General features: G+C 47.6%; 9 protein-coding genes across 9 annotated transcripts; 4 read left to right on the top strand and 5 right to left on the bottom strand.

The window, feature by feature from the left end:
* Positions 1 to 461: 461 nt before the first annotated feature.
* LY89DRAFT_737785 (uncharacterized protein) lies at positions 462 to 1,746 on the bottom strand (the record flags this gene model as incomplete). Its single annotated transcript, XM_018220298.1, has 2 exons — positions 462 to 1,467; positions 1,517 to 1,746. The coding sequence occupies 2 exons, from the start codon at positions 1,744 to 1,746 to the stop codon at positions 462 to 464; spliced, it is 1,236 nt and encodes a 411-aa protein (XP_018067236.1).
* Positions 1,747 to 3,536: 1,790 nt separating this feature from the next.
* On the bottom strand, positions 3,537 to 4,416 carry LY89DRAFT_591944 (Tautomerase/MIF; the record flags this gene model as incomplete). Its single annotated transcript, XM_018209677.1, has 2 exons — positions 3,537 to 4,145; positions 4,243 to 4,416. The coding sequence occupies 2 exons, from the start codon at positions 4,414 to 4,416 to the stop codon at positions 3,537 to 3,539; spliced, it is 783 nt and encodes a 260-aa protein (XP_018067235.1).
* Positions 4,417 to 5,157: 741 nt separating this feature from the next.
* On the top strand, positions 5,158 to 6,386 carry LY89DRAFT_785441 (uncharacterized protein). Its single transcript, XM_018222896.1, has 2 exons — positions 5,158 to 5,525; positions 5,579 to 6,386. The coding sequence occupies exons 1-2, from the start codon at positions 5,516 to 5,518 to the stop codon at positions 6,283 to 6,285; spliced, it is 717 nt and encodes a 238-aa protein (XP_018067234.1). The 5' UTR covers positions 5,158 to 5,515; the 3' UTR covers positions 6,286 to 6,386.
* Positions 6,387 to 7,583: 1,197 nt separating this feature from the next.
* Positions 7,584 to 8,650, bottom strand: LY89DRAFT_622918 (HET-domain-containing protein; the record flags this gene model as incomplete). The annotated part of the gene is made up of 2 exons (XM_018210991.1): positions 8,165 to 8,650; positions 7,584 to 8,117 (listed from the first exon to the last, which is right to left on the bottom strand). Coding segments are annotated over exons 1-2 (738 nt in total), but the record flags the coding sequence as incomplete, so codon positions are not given.
* Positions 8,473 to 10,152, top strand: LY89DRAFT_195731 (thiol-disulfide exchange intermediate). Its single transcript, XM_018205742.1, has one exon. It carries the CDS (start codon positions 8,891 to 8,893, stop codon positions 9,779 to 9,781), a length of 891 nt encoding a protein of 296 aa, XP_018067232.1. The 5' UTR covers positions 8,473 to 8,890; the 3' UTR covers positions 9,782 to 10,152.
* Positions 10,153 to 10,652: 500 nt separating this feature from the next.
* LY89DRAFT_592295 (putative Acetylxylan esterase A) lies at positions 10,653 to 11,488 on the top strand (the record flags this gene model as incomplete). Its single annotated transcript, XM_018209689.1, has 2 exons — positions 10,653 to 11,197; positions 11,251 to 11,488. 2 exons carry the CDS (start codon positions 10,653 to 10,655, stop codon positions 11,486 to 11,488), a joined length of 783 nt encoding a protein of 260 aa, XP_018067231.1.
* Positions 11,489 to 12,148: 660 nt separating this feature from the next.
* Positions 12,149 to 14,162, top strand: LY89DRAFT_687812 (uncharacterized protein). Its single transcript, XM_018215583.1, has 4 exons — positions 12,149 to 12,446; positions 12,566 to 13,047; positions 13,095 to 14,035; positions 14,092 to 14,162. The coding sequence occupies exons 1-3, from the start codon at positions 12,435 to 12,437 to the stop codon at positions 13,993 to 13,995; spliced, it is 1,395 nt and encodes a 464-aa protein (XP_018067230.1). The 5' UTR covers positions 12,149 to 12,434; the 3' UTR covers positions 13,996 to 14,035; positions 14,092 to 14,162.
* On the bottom strand, positions 14,141 to 15,775 carry LY89DRAFT_195714 (uncharacterized protein). Its single transcript, XM_018205741.1, has 2 exons — positions 14,318 to 15,775; positions 14,141 to 14,265 (listed from the first exon to the last, which is right to left on the bottom strand). The coding sequence occupies exon 1, from the start codon at positions 15,460 to 15,462 to the stop codon at positions 14,338 to 14,340; it is 1,125 nt and encodes a 374-aa protein (XP_018067229.1). The 5' UTR covers positions 15,463 to 15,775; the 3' UTR covers positions 14,141 to 14,265; positions 14,318 to 14,337.
* LY89DRAFT_195693 (uncharacterized protein) lies at positions 15,754 to 18,197 on the bottom strand. Its single transcript, XM_018205739.1, has 5 exons — positions 17,563 to 18,197; positions 17,129 to 17,481; positions 16,948 to 17,066; positions 16,070 to 16,890; positions 15,754 to 15,962 (listed from the first exon to the last, which is right to left on the bottom strand). Exons 1-4 carry the CDS (start codon positions 17,957 to 17,959, stop codon positions 16,152 to 16,154), a joined length of 1,608 nt encoding a protein of 535 aa, XP_018067228.1. The 5' UTR covers positions 17,960 to 18,197; the 3' UTR covers positions 15,754 to 15,962; positions 16,070 to 16,151.
* Between the last annotated feature and the right edge of the window lie 1,465 nt (positions 18,198 to 19,662).

Here is a 19,662-nt window from a genome sequence, read left to right as displayed (position 1 = left end):
ACGCTAACCCAAGTACGCGTGAGGTATTCGTCGGTTCTTCAAGGTTTTAAGCATGAGGTCGACTCGCTATCGCGAGTCGGTACCAACAACATGGGATACCACTAACTTTAGATACCGGCACAATTTTAGCGCTAAAAAGTGTAGAAAAAATGTACTTCCTACTGTGAAGATTTTTGGCGGTATCTCAGGTTGCTAGTATTTCATGTTGGTGGTACGGACGTGTTTTCAAACAAGTCAGCCCAGCTCTGGATTAGCCGACGGGTAATCCAGAAAGCTGATGAGAAGCAAATGGCTTTGAAAGTGAATTTATTGTTTGTAGGCGCCCTACGCCCCAGTTACTCTACACCCTGGTATCTCGAAAGAAAAGAGAAGGAGAAGCTCAATCTTCCTCCCTCAGCAGCAGCAGTAAACCCAATTCATGCATCCATAAACCCCCAAAACCAACGAAGAAAATCAACCCCTCACTTCCTCGCCTTCGTAATCTCAAAAGCCTTCAACAAGCCTCCCACCGTCGCATTCACATTCTCCGTAATAACGCACATCTTGCTGTAGCTGCCCTCCTTGCCCACCATCACCAGCGCCAAGTACTTATTAACCTCCCGCAGCATAATGGGTCTCCTACCATCGCTCAACACGATACAGCTCTCGGCATCCTTGCACGCAACCTGATCCTCCAATTTATGGTTCCAGGGTGGTCCCTCCAGAGACTCGATATACTCCTTTGGACGAGCCCAGCCGTAGATCTCGGAGATGTCGACGATGACGTCGATGTAATCGGAGCAGATCTCGTAGGACGGCATATCGACAGGGGAGGAATCGGTGGCGATGTAGATCTTGGAGAGGACGTCGAAGAGGTAAGCTTTTTCGAAACCGGAGGCACGGCATAGGTTGTTGAGTAGGGCTTCGAGGGTGGGTAGGTGAGGGATGAGCTTTTGGATGACTTTGGAGAAGGCTTCGAAGATGGAGTGGTCGTAGATGGATGTTAGATGGAAATTGATGGGTGCATTCTCTACGCCGTTGTCGGAGAGCTCGTCCTGGATTCGTTGCATGATGTCTCGTTGGATGTCGAGTCTGAAATCATCGGAGAGGCCGTCGACTTTGTGGATGAAAACTTCGACGTTGACGTTGGGGTAGTTGGGCTGAAGGTTCAGGACGGTGAAGTTGAGACGGTTAACGGCTTCGAGGTAATCGTCTTGGGCGTCGATGACCCAGATCAAGGCACCAATCTCTCCGAATATGGCATCGAGGTTGAAGGTGGGGTCCATGAAGTCAATTTGGCCGGGGAAGTCCCAGACTTGGAAATCCATAAAGGAGCTGTAACCACCCATAAGCATGTTATATATATTTTCATTCTTGGGTACCCACTGCATAGAATCCTTCTGGACTCTTGCGGTTGACTCGAGGAAGAGAGTTTCATTGGGAGGCATCTTATGAAAGACGACGCTGGAGATCGAGGACTTTCCGCTTCTGCTTCAAATCAGCAACACTGAAAACATCACGAGGAGCAGGCACTCACCGTCGTTGACCCATCAATAGCAATCTCGGCTTTCCCTTCGCAGCGGGACCGGGAGCAGGAGCCGGCGCGGTAGCAGCATCTTTCTTCTGAGCAATAGCTCTGTTCTGTTCGTAAACACGTTCAAGACTTAGCGATGCTGTACTAATATGACGAACAGGACCTTGACGCGCGGGACCATTGTAGGTGCCATCCTGCTTGGATCTCCTACGACCGTTCTGAAGCAAATTCATGACGAGCAAGCAAGTAATTCGAGGAGTTGTGGAAATGATATGTGGCGTGCAAATACGCAGCTTGCGTGTGACGAGAAGCCGCAATTCAAATTCCCACGTGCTGTTTGAAAGTGAGGACTTTTCGCGATGTCTTCAAGCGACGACGTAATCAGCCGACACCTCCTCTCAGCACTTTGGTACAAGAAATGCAGCACGAGTAATCTCGTTTCAAGTTGTTTGCACAACGCTCACCGGTCCATAGTCTCGGCTAGATACCGATCCCGTGGACTCGGTTCAAGATACATGATCTCGGTCAAACACGGCAACGCGCAGGACAATATTTTAAATAACATGGATCTCTCGAATCAGACTGATACTTATCAGACAATATATATCCTTTTCCATGGACATGCTTAGCAAACACAACGCTTTCGCGCTGACGTCTGAGGTGAGTCAGCGTCGGGAGGCAAAGGTTGGTGCCGCAGCCTCTAGCAAGGGATATACATCTCAGCTGTTCGTGATCCGCATCAGCAAGCCAATGATTGCTGGGAACAGACTCTGGTGTCTCTATGCAAGCATTCAAATACCAAATGAATGAGGTCAATTTTGAGTTGGATCTCTTGTTTTCAGCCAGTAGTAGATGCTGTGCACCACCGGCTCGAGCCGCTTCAGATCTGTGGAATGCGAGAGAATCCCGACCGAGGAACAGATGCCGACTGAGACCTGATACCGGAAGGGATGTATACGGATGACAGAAAGACGTCGAGTACGTTTGAAATTAGAGATCTCGTACCTCCATGACGGCCGTCGAGGTGCCACAAGGCTGATGCTCGTGATGACTCGGTTCTCTTTCTGACTCTATCGGCGAGATTAGTAGATCGTTCTGCGTTCCTCGAAGCCATCATGGTACTTGCCTGTTGTTTGATTGTTTGCTTTACCGGCTGGAGGCAGCAGTCAGCTCTGTCACTCTTGTTTGTAATCACGCTTCAGGAGGCTGGGATGACAGGTCACATACTCAACTGTTCTCAATGCCAAGGACGATCCGTGAAATCGTGTTCAGCTCCGTCGAAGGCTCCCAACGATAGCAAGTTGTCTTGATTGTATGTTGTGTGGAGAAGTATGGTTGGCGCAAGGAGGTTGGCAAGATTTTTTCGTGAGATGAAGTTGAGGTCTAATTTGCATTGATGCCCCGCGAACTTTTGCGGGGGGATGATGTCGCCGGGCACTAGTGGCTCATAGTGGCTCGGCGTGTCGTTGCGGCTGAATTTAGGGGTCGCTCGCTAGAAAAAGGGGTTGGACCTTGGAGGTGAATTGTGAATCCACAAGCGATTCTTTTGAACACAGTTTGCTGTTCAAGCTTCATGGGATTAAAGCAGCAGATTGTATGGGAAGGACAGACGGGAAGCTACTCTACTTTGTCTCGACTTCTGTCTCAGTCTCCTTATGGCAACAGTGGTGCGATTCTATTTTGGTACTACAGTCTGTGGGATGACAATGACGGTGAGATACAGCGGGAGGCGTACTCGGAACATTACGCACAAACACTGCATAATCCAGTCGTAGGTGGGAGATCAGAGTCAGACACCACTCATTTCACGAAAGCGGATATTGCTGTTGCTGTGGATAGCTAGTAGATTCTCTATCGTACTGACATATTGCATGCCGTCAAACCCACCAATTGAGCACTAATTTAGATACTCCAGTATCCAAGCCGTAACTTGTGATGTGTTTTCGCCGTAACGCCATGCTGTTTTTTATACAATTCTCCACAAAGGATCTGGTATCCACAATCCACTGAGTTCCAATCCGGATTACTTGCCAAATATGGTGGCCATAAAGCTCTTCCTTCGTCCAATTCTTTGTGCTTTCTCAGCTCGCTTATCCATTGTGCTTTTCTCTGATGGCATGGCTGGCATAGGAGGATTTTGTTCGTAAGTAGATGGAAGTGAGACCATTGATTCGTTGTGGGTGGGTAGTTGACTGGAAGTTTTGATGCCTCGCAGAGACTTCATGCTTTGTCTGCGCTTGCTGTTAGTGCCACGGGATAAGCTTCGCTGAAGGCTCGAGTTGTGATCCGCCGTCGCTTTCTCGAGTTCCTCGATCTCCCCAGCAATCGTCTTGCCATCCACTGCCAAATTTTCCTCTGGCGTGGCAACGAACTTGATAACACCACGCTTAGACTCGACACCTAAGCTTTCTTCCATGTGTTTCGCTAGCAGAGCTGCATTACGCTTATTCGTGACAGGTTGTAGTTGTGAGGTCAAGGCAGTGATGGTCAGAGTGTAGGCAGGATCGAAATTTCCACCGTATAGCATGCAGCATGAATGTGACAAGGAGACAATGATTGAGTTTTCGGGACGTTGAAAGCGAGTTGAGAGGAAGGAGGAGAGGTCGGTGATAATAGTGAATTCATCTTGAATCTAGCAAAGGTTAATAGAGGGTGCAGAGACACAGAACGGAGATTCTCACAATGACATTGGTCTTAAGATCTGCGATGATCGGAGATTCCTTCAGAACTCGTTCACGAGCAGAAGCAATTGGTTCTCGATTTGCAAACACCTCTCCGTAATATTGACTCTTGCGTTTCGCCAGCGTCTTTTGTTCTGCAGTCTTGGTATTCGAGAATATGGCTTGATCACCTGGAGAACCGCGAGTCAGATCTCTGGTAATGCGACGGGCTTCCTTCGACATGCTTGAAAATGTAGCGGGACTGCTGGACCTCGGAGTTGTTTCGCGCATCTTGGTAAGATCGATTTCGGCTGGTGGAGAGGGTGGCATTCGAATTTGAGAGACGAGGGCTGACGTTCGTCGTGTGTATTGCTCTTTTTCTGGAGACGAAGGAATTGAATCTTCGGGATCGTATCTTAGTGAGGTCGCGTCGATTGTTCGTATCGAACCAGGCATTTCAATCGTAGTCGTCAAGCTTTCGTTGAAGGATGGCAAAAAGAAACAGTGTTGTGCAAGTGAGACAATTGTATCGAATCGGCACTGTAGCAAACGCCTGTTGAGGATATCCGCAATGCTGAATTATCTGTAGGATTAGCAAACAAGGAATGGGACAAGTATGATTGCGAAACTGGATGCCAGAGTAATTGAAAAGTGATCATGAATGTTCAGAAATGTCTGAGCACATTGGGGCGTGGACGTCGAGATATACCGTACCTATTTTAAACTTTGAACCAGAACACGATGCAGAAGCCACGATGAACACATGCGGTAAAGTCGTCTTTCAGCTCCCCTTCACAGAGTTCCGATGGGGAAATTTGAGGATTATCGACGCACGAGACTCGCAGACTATCAAGACTTAGCCCAATGGCAAGCTCGAGTCCAGAATTGAGGCGGCAAGACAACTGGCGCTGTTGATCCCAAGCCACCAAGAGAGACTCGCGGCTGAGCCCACTGCTTGTGACGGAGCGACTTCAGGAGTATGTTTCGGTCTTATCTCAAGGAACATGAGGAATGATCAGAGCTTCGTTGGCGCAAGGAGATTGAAACACATCGTTCACGACGGTCGGTTTCCCGCATCGTTATTGACCGGTGGTGGAACACCGGCGGGCGTTGGCATATTCCGGAGGCGCGCAAAACCAACCATTCTTCCTGTTCATCTTGGCGGATGAGCACCAATACTATCGACGGTAACGGTGATGATGATGCTGTGGTGTTGAGGGCAGACTTTCATGCTGGTGACGAAAGACTGAATGCTGACTAAGCACTTCCTTATTTCGCACAACAAACATCCTTCAAAGCAAAAATTTCTGCCTCTCAAGCATAACAAGGTCAAGTGATAAATATGCTCTCTGGTAGGTGAAGTCTCTTAATAATTTGAATTTGTTCTTACTTTTAGTCACTCAAGCGTTGTATTCGAAGCTTCATCTACACAAACAAAGTCACCGTCTGATAGGTCGATGCTTCGTCCTTTCTCAAGGTTTGGCTCAAGAGAGGAACGGAGGTGTAAGGGTTTGCGCCGTCATCTACCGTTCCACCAGTACTTGTCCAGACCGGCCTATCTTCTCCTTTCAAGTCTACGATACTACCGAAAACTCAGCCGATCATGCCCACCTAGATGCTGTTGCGACTAAAATTCACGAAGACACTTACGAGGAACGAGACTTTTATGGTGGCATGTTCTCCGACAGACTGGACTTCTATGGTCTTGCCATGCCTTCCGATACTACCCAAGAAGAGAGGGTTCAGAAGTGCATTGAACATCAGAAGGCTGAGATCGCGGCTCGCAATGCGACGGGCAAGACCGATTACTACATTCCTGGAACTTTCGACCAAAGAGACTATCAACGACAGTTCGTCATCATCGACAAGACGGACCCACAATGGGAACAAGGCGAAGGAGGCTTTCTAAAGGTTCGATATGACTTGTTGCATGGAGAGCGCGAGGAGGATGATCAGTGCCCTGAGATAAGTTGCCGAAGAGCTGATGGCATCAACGCCTTGGGGAAGTGGTTGTACGAGTCAAAATCTATCGGCCAATGGTTCTATGAAACATACGTTGGAGGGGGACTCATTCAGGAAGAGATGCCTAGAGCCAGGCGAAGCAGGAAGTGAAATGGCTATCAGAGTCTCTAAGGCTCTCTCTCATTGCGGTGCGACGCGAAGCTGCTGCATCAAATATTTAGTACAAAATGCATGGTATTTCCAAATCACCCAATGTCTTCTGGTTGCTTTTGGATGTGAATAGAATTCTTTTCGGGACTGAAGGACAAGGTAGGATTTGCGAGGGCTCTATATATAATGGGCTTAGGTTGGGCCAGGGAAACGTCCACCCCGAGTTTCCACCGGACTTAATAGCGTGCATTATGTTCGAACCACGTATTTGGGCTACCCAATCTCTTTCAGACTGAGTACTTCCATGATCAAGCTTGCCGATATATTTGTTCTTTGTGTCCTGGTATGTGCCTATCTAGAAGAATTCAAACTAGGGCATTACCTATGGAAAACACCAGAGCCCCTTCAATAATGACATCCACCAAATGATATGTAAGCCCCGCTTGGAGCTTTTCAACGACCTCGGCTTTGATGTACCAGTCATCCCCAATTCTCCCTTCGACTGATCCGGTTCTGACTTCGGGTCTGAACTCAGTCAATCTCTGCCTGATTTTCCCCTGCAATGCTTTTTCATTGTTGGCTTCTACATAGTCCACCGTAGGAGGACCACCTTGGGACACAGCTAGCTCCAGAACAACCGACTTAGATGTTCTCATTGATCTGGCAAGATAAATCATAGCTATTCCATAAACAAGTTCGAGGACCCGTCCAGTCCCATCGCCAATCATGCGACCGACATATGCATCGCGTATCGGAACACTTGTCGGATTTGTTTCTCGTGACTCGAACACGCCATCTATGAAAAGGCCCGGGTAGAAGTCTATACGTGCATAAGGTTGTAACCCGGGTGGCGTAACCTGCAATAGAATCGTGGTCGGACCTCTATGCAATAATGGCTTCTCATTTTGGCGGATGAAAATGGTTTTCCGAATGCCACTGCCTGAACGAGCGTTCCGCAACGGGAAAAATTCGTGGCTTGAGGCTCGTGAGTATTCTTCGCCGTCGAGAGAAAATCGAACCAACTTAATGGCAAGGGGTTCAAGTTTGCCTTCTACTGCACAGCAAAGAGGAGCCAGGAACTCATGCTCGTCCGCCCAATTCGAATGCGAACCCACCCAATCATTTATCAGCTGAAGCATTGATGCGGTTGAGGGTTTAATTGGGAGAAGAGTGAATTCGATCTGCAGGCCCTTGTTGGTCATCGAGTATGGTGCTCCTCTCGATTTGGGAAGCAGTTCAATGTTTCCTGAATGTTTGAACGCGCGGCAAGATCGTGCAAGCAAACCGCTCACATTTCGAGGAACAAATTGAGTCCAAGCAAAAATCGACTCGTCGTCCGATATTCTCATAATTTCTATTTGCAGTCGAATGAATGCCGCGTCACCTTCTCCATAAAGAAGTGGCATGTTGACTCCGAACAATCCCATCAAACAATATGCCATGTCCTCAGATCTCAACGTTTCTCGATTGGAAGCCCATGACATCTTTTGGGCGATACTGGCTCTCCTGAAATGGAACAGATGCTTGATTCCAGTAATTGAGGATATGACGGTTTGTAGGCTGTCCTTTGTTCCAATCTCGAACCAGTTGTGATCGAAGAAGGTGACTTGTTGCGGGGCTAGAAGTTCTTGAAGTGTCCAACCCCTTGTGAACCATTTACTTTTCCGGATATCTGATTCCATAGGCTCGGGGTTTTGTAATGATGGTACAGAATAGACATCAGACAGGTAAGCGTAACAGAGCTGTGAATTTTGATACCACTGAAACATGGAATTGATTGCTTCAGAAAGCTCAGCACTACTGGTTTTATCAATACAGCAGGAATCGATCCACTGGATAAGTTTAGATGGACCACGAGACTATTGTTTGCGATGCTTACGACAAATTCATAACCGTCTTCTTTCGCCCTCTTGCAGCAGCCTATAAGTTTTTCCGAACTAGGATTCTCGAAAACCTTCCCATTTTGAAGATCTTGAAAGGTAACTTCGGAATCGCCCCAACGGTGCGAAAGGATCGCATACGGAGGAATTTTGGCGCCAAAGAATTCAGAAAGCTTGAGAGATGTGGTGTGGAGAAGACGCATCTTTATCGCTCAGACCCAAACTACTTAGCAAGACTCGGTACGTGAGAGAGGCCGTGATACTTCAAGGGCTTGACATTTGTGTATCTGAACGAAGAGAGGATAAAAAGAAAATCTGATCAGATGAAAAGCTGTTGCATTTGAAGGAATCTTTCAGCTCGGCTACGTCCTCCAATGCGATTGCCCAGGTGGAATCCGAATGCCTCTCAGTTGCAAGGAACATTCTTCGACGAAAGCATTCTACAGATGCCCGAACATTCAAATCGTGAACCTATTCCGAAACTCTAGGCTTCTAGAATTCTGGAAAGTACCTTCGTACTGGTGGGTGAATTGTCAGCATTAAAGAGCTAGAACTCGTGAAGAGATTATCGCTTAGTAAGCCAAGGCTAAGCCACTTTGACTTGCATCATCGCTGTTGGACCTTATTTATTCTAAGTCACAAACGGTTCTTCGAAACTATTCTACGAATCTGCGAAATCTTCGCACCTAGCATCTTGTGCGATTCTGCTATCTTATTGCGACAATATGGAAGAAATCAAATCACTCTCGCAGTTCAACAAACTGAAAGCAAGCAGCTCCCTCTTGATAATCGACTTCTACGCAACGTGGTGCGGACCATGCAAAGCCATTTCACCCGTCTTCGAGAAGCTGGCGAAGCAGCACGAATCCTCAACCTCCATAAAGTTTGCAAAGGTCGACGTTGATAAAGCGAAAGATGTTGCTCAGACCTGCGGGATCACAGCGATGCCGACCTTCCAATTCTTCAAGGCAGGCAGCAAGGCAGATGAGGTCAAAGGTGCCGATGTCAACCAGCTACAAACAAAGATCGGATACTATACTGCTGCTGTTGCAAAGGAAGGCTCTGGTCAAGGAACGAAGGCAAGCGCTTCGACTGGCGCTACAAGTGGGCCCGTCAGTCTTCGATCGTTGATCGATATTAGCACGTCTAGGCTTCTTAATACCTCCAACCTAAGTTCCGTGAGGAACATTGCAAGCCCACCTCCGGCTGGCTATGCAATAGCCTCCGCAACTGGTACAGCGCAGTGCCTCATCCATCTCTCCTTCACACAAGCTGTCACCCCCAGTCAGATCAAGATCACCGTGGCCAATGACTCCTTGTCCAACGGCCCGTCAAGGATCCAAGTCGGAACAAATGTCCCTGTTCGCGTAACCAAATCCCCTGATGGCGTAGAGTCCAACGACCTAGCTATGGAGTCCATATCCAAAGCAGAGAACACGCAAGCATTCAACATCTATTCAGACGAGTATACCAATGGTACGACTGAACTGAAGCTCAAGGCATCGAAATTCAAGTCCGTGAAGAGTTTGACGATCCGAATCGATGCAAACATCAGTGGGGAGGCTAAAACAATCACAAAGGTGAAGGAAATGGACATCATCAGTAGCAAGGCTTGATATGGAGAGCAAGCGAGAAAGAAAACAGCCTATGAATGTCTTTGTTTTGAACTTGCGTGGCTTACTTCTTCAATACCCAGTCCAAGCATTGCTGGCTGTCTCCGAAATCCTTTATCACTCTCCTCAAGTCTCAAAGCAACCTCATAAGATAGCCATCAGTATGGTGACGTCGATCCTTCTACTTCCGTTGGTTACACGTTTAGATCCGCTTATATTCGTTGTATCGAACATCTTGGTAAGCACTTTGTATGAAACGCAGGAGTCACGTGTGGTGCATTTTCTGGAAAAACTGAACATGCGTCAATATAGCCTAGTATGGCTTTTCGTACCTCCGGTCCCCTATCTTTTCCTTTTGGGAAGTCCCATACGTCCACATATTGGCTTTCTTCCACGTTGATCGATAAATCCCCGCAGTTAAGGTTAAATTCTAGGATCTCCCCAACACCATCATAAGATCCGCCCGCGAAACTTGAGCATCCGAACGTTACATATCAGTATATTGTTTCTGCTAAACAATTTCATCTATTGTACAGAAGTCAAGCTTTTTGCTTCATCATGGGGTCGGACAACCGGCACGGGTGCATCTGATATATTTTGTTTTCAGCCTGAGATTCTCCGTGAAGACCGTGGTTGAAAGAATGTATATAATGTGAAGCTGGACCCCAAGAAGTACATCCCCCACGCTCCACCTTCAGACGCCACAATCTCAAGGACGATATCGATTTCTTAATAGATCTCCGCCATGCGTTTCTTCTCGACTCTGGCAGCATCGGCTGCTTTTGCAAGCCTTGTCAGTGCCGATGCTCTCGTCGCCGCAGCTGGTCCCTTAGTTCAGGTCTCAGCTTTCAATGCTGGACCCACCAAGGCTGGAATGTATGTCTATGTGCCAAGCAAGAAGTTGGATCCAGCTCCTATCATCGTCGCCATTCATTACTGCACTGGTACTGCACAGAAGTACTTCAGCGGTTCCAACTACGCAAGTCTTGCCGATACTCATGGCTTCATTGTCATCTATCCTAATGCCCCATCCTCAGGAGGCTGCTGGGATGTAGCATCTACTGCTTCACTCACTCACGACAAGGGTGGCGACAGTGAGACAATCGTCAACATGGTCAAATATGCCGTCACCAACTATGGTGGCGATGCCGACAAAGTGTATGCCACTGGGTCCAGCTCAGGTGCTATGATGACAAACGTTCTTGCTGGTGCTTACCCAGATGTGTTCAAGGCTGGATCAGTCTACTCTGGTGTTCCAGATGGATGCTTCTACGTTGCTGGTGCCACCGCAGGACAGGCCACCCCAGGCTGGAGCAACTCGTGCGCAAATGGACAGAACATCAAGACAGCCCAAGCATGGGGTGATCTCGTCCGAAGCTACTACCCAGGCTACAACGGCACTTACCCCAAGATGCAAATGTAAGCGACCCCATCCTCATCTATCATTGTGCCATTTACTGACGACCGAATAGCTTCCACGGAACCGCTGATAACACTCTCGATTACCCCAATCTTGCTGAGCAGATGAAGGAATGGTCAAACGTCTTCGGTATCTCATTCGTGAAGAACGTCACCAACAGTCCCCAATCTGGATACACTCAGATGGTTTATGGTGATGGAACCAAGCTTGTTGGTTACTCTGCTCAAGGTGTTGGACACACTGTCCCCATTCACGAGTCTATGGATCTCTCTTGGTTCGGCATTGCTTAGACACTGCTTTGAAAGGGGTCAATGGACGAGTTCTAAGGAGGAAAAATGACATGATGATGTAGATGGAGAGTTGGAATGGTGTATATAGTAGTAGCGTTGTAATTTTGACCTCTGTAAATACATTTCACGAATCAGAAATATTCTTCACTTGGCTGTCATTGAATCTGACCATGCTCTCAGCATCTTACGACTCAATATTCCGAGCAGCCGCAGCAGATATCTCCAAGCCTGAGACTAGCGGGCACGACAGGAGGTGCTGAGGCAAATCCGGGTGTTTTGCATCTGAAAAGAGGGGCAAACGCAAGAACGGGTAGCTCTACGGCTGTATATCCTCAATCAGTATTTCGAAACGTCCGCATCCAGACGTGATTAGATGTTTTCCAGCTTTCTATTTGAAGACCGAAAAAACCGGCAACCAGTCTTTTCGTTTGCGCTGTGCCATTCAACAGCGTGGGACGAGCTCAAAACTTCCGAACTTCATTTTCTCAACTCTGAAACGAACGCCATCTTCAAATATCACATCAACTTACCTTGCTGTGCTCATATAGCATTTTGTATATTTTGTTCTCCAAGTCACGCCCCTTCGGACCTCATCCAAAACGCCACCAGTGCCACCACCTCGCCTAACCTGCTCATCTCTCAACCTCACATCCAGAACGCCCCATCGCCAGAAGAAATATGTAAAAATGGCCTCGGACGACTCAGATTTAGATTCCGCCACGAGCGAGGTAAGGTTTTGATTCACATCTCAATTTGAACAGAGTGGCTTCTTCCCGCGCGTTGTCCGTCGTTCTGGTTGAATCTTGTTCTTGCATTGGATTATCACTCTTTGGATTTCGCTGTATTCTTCCATCCTCTATTGTTGATCGTCTTCTTTTCCTCCAGTCATTCGTTTATATTCAATCACTCTCATTCAATCAGTTGGTGCGAATTCAAGCTCGTCGCGATGAGTGTTTGGGTATGTTGTTGAAATCGCGCATTCTTCTTTTCGTTTCATTTCATCCCATCTATTCAATGAACTGCATGCATATCAATTGCCCAGCAGCAGAACCATACAATACTAATTCAATGTAATAGACAAAACTCAAGTCCACCGTCCTTTCCAAAACCCCCACCAAACCACAGCTCAAAGCTCTCCTCCAACCTAAGCCCATCACGGGCCACACTCCACTCACCTTCCGCTCGTTCCTCTATTCACTGAGCCTGCGACATCTCGTCCTGATCTCGCTACCAATCCTCTCTCTGCTCGGACTTTACGGAACTTGGGCTCTGGGCTTCAGCAATGGCCTCTTTAGTTCCATCATCAGTCTACTCGAGGACCCAGAAGCGAGCTTACCCGGCACCGATGAGCTTCTGCTGAGGAGCTATACGGGCTTGGGATGGGTTGATAACCAATTGGCAGTCTTGGTGACTTTCTTCGCGCCAGTTCTGGATGCTGGGACAGGAAGAGAAGCATTGCTATTGTTTAGTCTGTACGGATTGGGGCAATTTGGCGGGGTCTGGACTTTGATGGTTATGGAAAGTCTGAGGGTAGGAAATCGGGGATTGGCTGTTAGCTTGTGAGTTCTTCATTTACGCCAGGAATGTGAATACTGATGAAAAGCAGCATCGGCACAATAGGATTAATCTTCCAAAACATATCCTACACCATCACAACTCCCCTCTGGCTGATGCTCCACCTCCTCACCTCCCCTGTCTCCAAGCCTTTCCCCGGAACGCACGCCAACGGCGTCCTCTTAATCCAGCCCTGGGACCTCCGCATTCTCCCCTTCTCAATAACAATCTCCTACCTGCTCCCCTCCATCCTGATGGGCCTCCCGTCCCCAGCTTTCTTCTCCACACAGACACACCAACGCTGGATCGCGCTCTGGCAAGCTTTCCCACTCTGGACCGTCCTAACACACTACCTCCTCCGCACCACCATTCAATGGATATCCAACCGCATCTACAAAGTCGACCCAAAAGCTCGCACCCCCGCACCGCAAGGAGCCTCGTACCTCAATAACGCGAAATGGGTATACCAATTCGTCATCGGTCTCTGCATGGCCACGCACCTCCTGGTCCTCCTCATCACGACCCTACCTTCTTGGCTCTTCCCTTCATTCTCGCCCCTACTTACTAGATTGGGAAAAGAGACTTTGAGCAGTGTTTACGTCCCGTATTTTCCCTCGCTTTCGCATGAGCTGTCCAGTTTCGCGGAAGGCGTGCATACGTTTCTGATTTGGGATTTGTATATTGGGTCTACGGCTTTTGTTCTTTGGGCTGTGCTGCTGTATCGGAATGCTACGACGGAGAAGACGATTGTGGATCCGACGAATAGTTTGCCGGTGTACAGAGAGTTGTTGACGGGCGAGAAGCCTAAGAAGAATGGTGGGAATAAGGCGACGAGGAAGTTGGTGTTGAAGATTGCGGGTTGGTGTCTGGCTAGCGGGCCAATTGGTGCTTTGGCTGTGTTGTTGTGGGAGAGGGATGCGATTGTAAGACAGAAGATCAAGCAGGGAATTTGATGCTTGATTATGTATGGTATTTGGTATGCTATCAGTACAGGTTCGTGCTCTTTGTGGGGGTGTAATAAAATCCATAGCCGTTCTGACGATTCGGAGGGCCTGTTTGTGTTCAAGAAGCTTTCCAAGTCCTGCGATTGACCTTTCCTCACGTTTCGTTAGCGTACTCGTCGATAATGATTGTTGAAAAGATGTGTAGCTTGCTGACGGCATCTTGCTGGTGGAGAGTTCGATGGGTATCTCGTGGCGGCGAGTCTCGACCTCCCATCTGAGCTGGGTCGTAGCTGTCAAATTATGTCTTTAGAGATCGCAAGGTGCATCTTACCTGTGTTACCAAGACGATAGTCATAGTGACTGTATCCGAAGAGCTACTCCAGAAGAGTTTAAAAGCGAGGAAAGTCTGACCGTGTGTATTTGATCGCGTTGTAGAGAGTCCAACGGACACTGGAGTTTTTCATGCAAGATGATTTCTTCTATGTTACACCTTTTATGTGAGTCAGGATAGAAGCGGAAGTAATTAAGGAGGCCCTCTTTGTCCCACTGGTAAAACCCGGAGAATGAAACAGGTAAACTCAGGGCACCAAGAGCTGAAGTCAGTTTGAGAACTTTGAGAGAGTCGGGGACGATTTCACATATCGGGCGCGCTCCGCTTCTGTCCCAGCCGAACAAGCACGCCATCTCAATCTCTAAGAATTCCAGGCGATCAAGGAATTCCAAAGACACTACGGATGCTTCCACTCCCCAGTCAACCAAGCCATTCCTGGATTCATTCAGGGTGAATGCGTGATGCGTTGCAGAAGCAGACGTCTGAACCTTAGTCACGATAGTCAAGTTCCTAAGATTGCTATAAAGCTGTACTGTAGCAGAAAGTGGCACCTGCAGTGGTCGATTTGTTAATTTCGACAAAGATGCAGTCAATTCGACACAATTGATCCGCCGTGCAAGGCGGCAATTATCGCTAGGATCGAGGAGAAGGTTGATATGTAGCGACTCTAAGTCTGGTGTCTTCTCAAACAGTGGACCTATAAATCTTGCATGTACGAAACAAACAATCAGGTGAAGCGTCTTGAGCTTGAGAGCTTCGTATTTGCTGAAGTCGAAAGAACCCAACATCGTCCTCTCCCAGACATGGATCCGAGCCCAAGATACACGAGGAAGCGCAAACAATGTAGCGAGTTCAATCGAGTTCCACGAATGGACCGTGTATGAATTGGGTGAATGGAAATGGTAGAGTGACCTTAAGGATTGACTGTCTGCTGATACGTCATCGACATGAATTGTCGAAAAATCCACTTTAGTGAGACATGTCAGACCCGTAATGACACTTTCCATCCGCGGCTGGCTGGGTGCGGGATGTCGAGGACTCTGTATAGATTGAAGGCCTAAACCAGGGGCCAACGATACCACCTGATTCGTGTAGGAAAGCAAGAGGACCATCCATGGGTCTACCAGCCCATGCATCAGCCCCATCAGCCAACGCTCTGGTGACCCTTTGTTAGGATCAGCTCCCCTTCTAGCCAAGTACAGCAAATTACGGTAGTTTATTCTGACTTGGTGAGATTATGTGACTGATGGTGGCCATGTTCCTTTGACTTCGAAGCTGCGGACGTGATTGCCAAGTTCAGGCCTGTCCATGAAAGTCCGTACCAAAAGGTTCAGACGAACAGTGCACGCTCTGAGGTCCAAGGCGATTCGTTTATATTGCAAAGCATCAACATTATTTCTAAAGAACCAACAGACCCTGTTGAGAATGATAGGAAGTGTATGATCGCCAGAAACGCTCTGCAGAACATCCTCTAAAATAGGCTGTATGAGCTCCCTTGGCAAATCCAGAATCGACGCCATTGTGAGTCGCTGTGCTCGATGTTTTGATGGCAATGTTGATTATAGTATGAAATCGTTCGACGGAGAAAATAGAAACAGAGTATTGATGGTTTGAGAGGCGAAGGGAGGCAGGTGTGACTTGAAAACTTTGGCAGACGTTAGTGGCAGTGCTAGTGGCAGCCAAGCAAAAATGGAAAGAGCCATCGATAATTGAGGCGCAGAAGATATCTAGATTATTGACTGATATGTTCACCTTTTCAATCACAAATAGAGTCGTACCCCAGCCGGCTGGAGCTTCGCCAATTGCAAATCGGGCATAAGGGTGGAATTCGCATTCAGAGACTCTTCCTAATCCTCTCCTGCACCTCCAAGAATTTTCTCAGAGCACCGGTGATCTCAATCCATCCCGGCCGTCCTCCAGAAAAGGCGAATAAAACTTTAGAAAGGAGGTGCATCCAGTAAGGTCGCTCCATTCTATCAGAACTGGTCGCGCAACCAACGCAAAGCACCCACATCCAGATCCCTGTATATCTTTTCCAGAAACCATCTGATACGCTTGCGCTCATCGATTCGTACAGTTCTTGTATATCCTGCTCGTTTTGAGGAGACGTGAATTGGATCGGTGGAGTAGAGAGGGCACGCTGGTATATTTGAGAAGCGCAATGGATTGTGTCGAAGACTCGGGTCTCACTCTCGGAGTTGGTATTCTTGGCAACTTGTGTCGCTTGCTTTTGGGTCGATATAGAAGGTGGCTTCAGACTCAATTGAGATTTTGATATAAGTTGTTTGGTTTTCTTCTGTCTTTTCGAAACCCAGGTCGTACTAGGAGTGGAGAGTACAAAGTTAGTCAGGCCATGCATCGTTTCCAAGATATAGATAATGTCTTTCTTCCTCCATGCGCATGTAATTGAGGCGAAATCACCATTTCCGCATAGAGGAGAGTTAATGAGAGGATTTGTATTGGATGTTGTGAGTTGTGAAGCTGTTGGCTGCGGAAGAAAAGGTGGAGCGGCGCAGGCGACCGAGGAGAAACGGATGGAGGCAGAACAAGACACAGCAATCAAGAAGTCGAATCTGTGAAGAGCATCAGCCTGGGTGCAAAGGAAATGAAGAGTAGTCAGGCGCTGGTACATTATTAATCTTGTCACCAGGTGCGGATTTTGAATGTCGTGAATTCCTCCCTTAAGATGAACGAGGTTTTCAAGGCCATCCATGTGGGCTCTGAGCAGCTGCGAGGAACCCACCCCTGGCTAAAATTCCTATCTTAGTCAAGTGATCTCTTAGGCACGGAAGGAATAGGAACCAAACTCACCTCCCACATGGCTAGGATCATGATTGCTCCCATTGTCTCTTCGCCTGTAGCTGTTTCCTTATTCTGTAACTGTGCTTGAATCCATTTAATGGTTTCAAGCCGGAATGCCATGCATTCTGGTGTAGTCATAAGGAAAGAAAGTACATCTCCGAACAAGAGCGGACCCCGGATGGGCCCTTCTTGAGGCCTGATCCAATTTGGCATCCACATCGAATGCCGCGGGAATAGACTGTTCACGCATCCACTTGTATCCAGATGCTGTCGCCAGGTCGAGAAAGCTTTGTTCGATGGCCATTTCGGAGGTCTCACGTACATCATCGGCCCATCTGGAACGAAGAATACATGAGGAACTTCTTCCACGAAGATAGAGTCAGTGATGTTAAAACTCTAAATTCCAAAACGTGGGGTCTGAATGCAAGGGACAGGTTGCTCACTATTGTCCTGATAGGGAAGCGCCACTCTTGGCGAAATGTTCCAAAAAGGTTGTAACCACACATTCTCACTATCGTTCTGATGCTCTGGGCCTTTCTGTTTCTCTGCGGGACGTGGCTTCAGTCCTAGTGTGGCGGCACTTTCGAGACGTTTCTGTTTTACAAAGCTCTTGGTTTCTGCCATACGCCTTGTCCTGTGGTAATCACGCATAACATGAGCCCTGACCTTTTTCCGTGTGTCTGGTTCCCTTCCTTCAGAAGGTGTTGCAAGTACGAACTCCAACGGCTTGACAAGATTCGGCAGAGGAGTTGATGAGATAACCTGTTCAACCTTGTATCCAGTTTCAGTGGATGTAGGTACCGGCGATATGGAAACTTGGCGATCTGGTGGCGCATCCATGATGTTCAAACTCTATATCGAGCTAGAGGTAGACCAAGAGTTGAGGGTCTAATGTATTAAAGAGTCTTGCTGTTATTAATCACTTCATATGCCTTCAGCAGCTCCTTTTTGAAACCGAGTCAGCAATATCCGCAGCTCTCAGCATGTGGAATCAAATTCTTGCGGTAGCCCATCGAAGTGGGAATTGTAGATCATGCAGGCATGTTCACTGGAGCTAGAGGACTTTCTCTGCAGTATGCGGCCCAACGCAAGTTCGGGATAGCTCCGAATTGTTCCTAGACTAGATGCCCACTTGTAAAGTGTTTTGAAATAGCTTGTAATATTTGCTCCTCAAGAGAGAGGCTCGAAGTTCTAGCCAAAGTTTACTATGCCATTTACAAGTGGCGATTTGTAATTCGGGGTTTGACATCAGCATACTCCCACATAAAACACAACAGAAGCAGCAAACAGCATAAAGCAGCACATTGAACAATTTCTCATCTGCGCATGGGTGTCGAAGAAAATATCATTTGATATACAATGTAACAGCTTGGAATTAGATCATACCAATCAAAGCTCGTTTTGCACTTTTCGTTGAAGTGAGATGTCAGACTTGAAGCTTCGGGGTACCTTGCAGCGGGATGACAGCTTGATGACAAAAAACTGTCAGTGTAGTCAGCGGGCATCAAGCATTGTCTGAATATGAGGTAAGCTATTCCACATGATACCGTGAAGATCCCGCGACGCGCAAGGGCATGCAGCAATTCATTCGAAGAATATAACAAAAGAGCAGTTTCTGTAAACATTGAGACTAGACTTAAAGTGGAAAATGACAGTCTTGGCATTTCCAGTTTCTGGCGGGCATGGCTTGATAGAGAAAGTCTTTCCGGCCCCGCTCAATAGGCTGCGCCGCCTGAGCAGAAATACGAGCCCAACGATTCCCGGCCCCAACCATGGCCGGGATCTGGAAACAAGGCTGAACACCATAACATGCATCATCAAAGCTAGGTTGGACGCATTGCCGGAGCTGATTTCCACACCACTGGCAAACAGCGTACCCCGTTAATAGTACAACAGAGCGTTAAGGTCGGATTAAACTCGGTGGGGTGAGCGTGTTGCTTGAGCAAATCCCTCCTTTACCTCTAGAGGACTTCCTCCTTTGCAATCGGATATGCCGACTCATGCTCAGCAAGGGCTGAATAAAGAGTCAAATGATACATTGTTGTCACCCTTGACCGACTCTCGACGGATTCCATAATGCGCAAAAGTGCATGCGAGCCTCATCATCAGATCACCAATTCGCTGCATTGAGGCTGAATCGAAATATGTTGCTGCACTAACTTCATGAGGATAAATGGATATGTAATTGAAGTCATCGACCAAGAGAAAATTCTCCTTAGCACTTGTTACGAGCCTGGTGAGTTACGAACATGGGGACAAAAGTCCGTGCGTTCAGGGCATCAGAATCATGAATTTTATTAATTAATTAGCTGTAGACCAGCCACATCGCTTAATTAAGTCGTGTACCCAGAAGTCCTGCTGCTCAATAAGCCCATTGATCCATTCCTGAGGAATTTTGTCCCATTCTTCTAATACTGCTACAACCATTTGAACCTCAGTTGTTGGCTGCCTTAGGCGCCTATGGAGAGCTTGTTTTATTCTCCTCCAGCACTTCTCAATAGGATTCATATCAGGGCTAACTGCAGGATGGGGGAATAGAGTAA

This window comes from Mollisia scopiformis (genome assembly GCF_001500285.1).
Source record: "Mollisia scopiformis unplaced genomic scaffold LY89scaffold_20, whole genome shotgun sequence".
Classification (NCBI taxonomy): domain Eukaryota; kingdom Fungi; phylum Ascomycota; class Leotiomycetes; order Helotiales; family Mollisiaceae; genus Mollisia; species Mollisia scopiformis.
Note: the sequence above shows the minus strand (reverse complement) of the source record. Positions and strands in the feature narration are given on the sequence as shown.

Bases quoted from the DNA above. Each gene is read 5' to 3' on its own strand.
- LY89DRAFT_195731 (XM_018205742.1), top strand. From the start codon at position 8,891: ATGGAAGAAATCAAATCACTCTCGCAGTTCAACAAACTGAAAGCAAGC.
- LY89DRAFT_195714 (XM_018205741.1), bottom strand. From the start codon at position 15,462: ATGGGGCTGATGCATGGGCTGGTAGACCCATGGATGGTCCTCTTGCTT.
- LY89DRAFT_195693 (XM_018205739.1), bottom strand. From the start codon at position 17,959: ATGGATGCGCCACCAGATCGCCAAGTTTCCATATCGCCGGTACCTACA. The intron at 17,482-17,562 runs GTGAGCAACCTG...TCTTCGTGGAAG, and splicing joins GCTTCCCTATCAGGACAATA to AAGTTCCTCATGTATTCTTC. The intron at 17,067-17,128 runs GTGAGTTTGGTT...TAGGAATTTTAG, and splicing joins TGATCCTAGCCATGTGGGAG to CCAGGGGTGGGTTCCTCGCA.
- LY89DRAFT_687812 (XM_018215583.1), top strand. The intron at 13,048-13,094 runs GTGAGTTCTTCA...GATGAAAAGCAG, and splicing joins CGGGGATTGGCTGTTAGCTT to CATCGGCACAATAGGATTAA.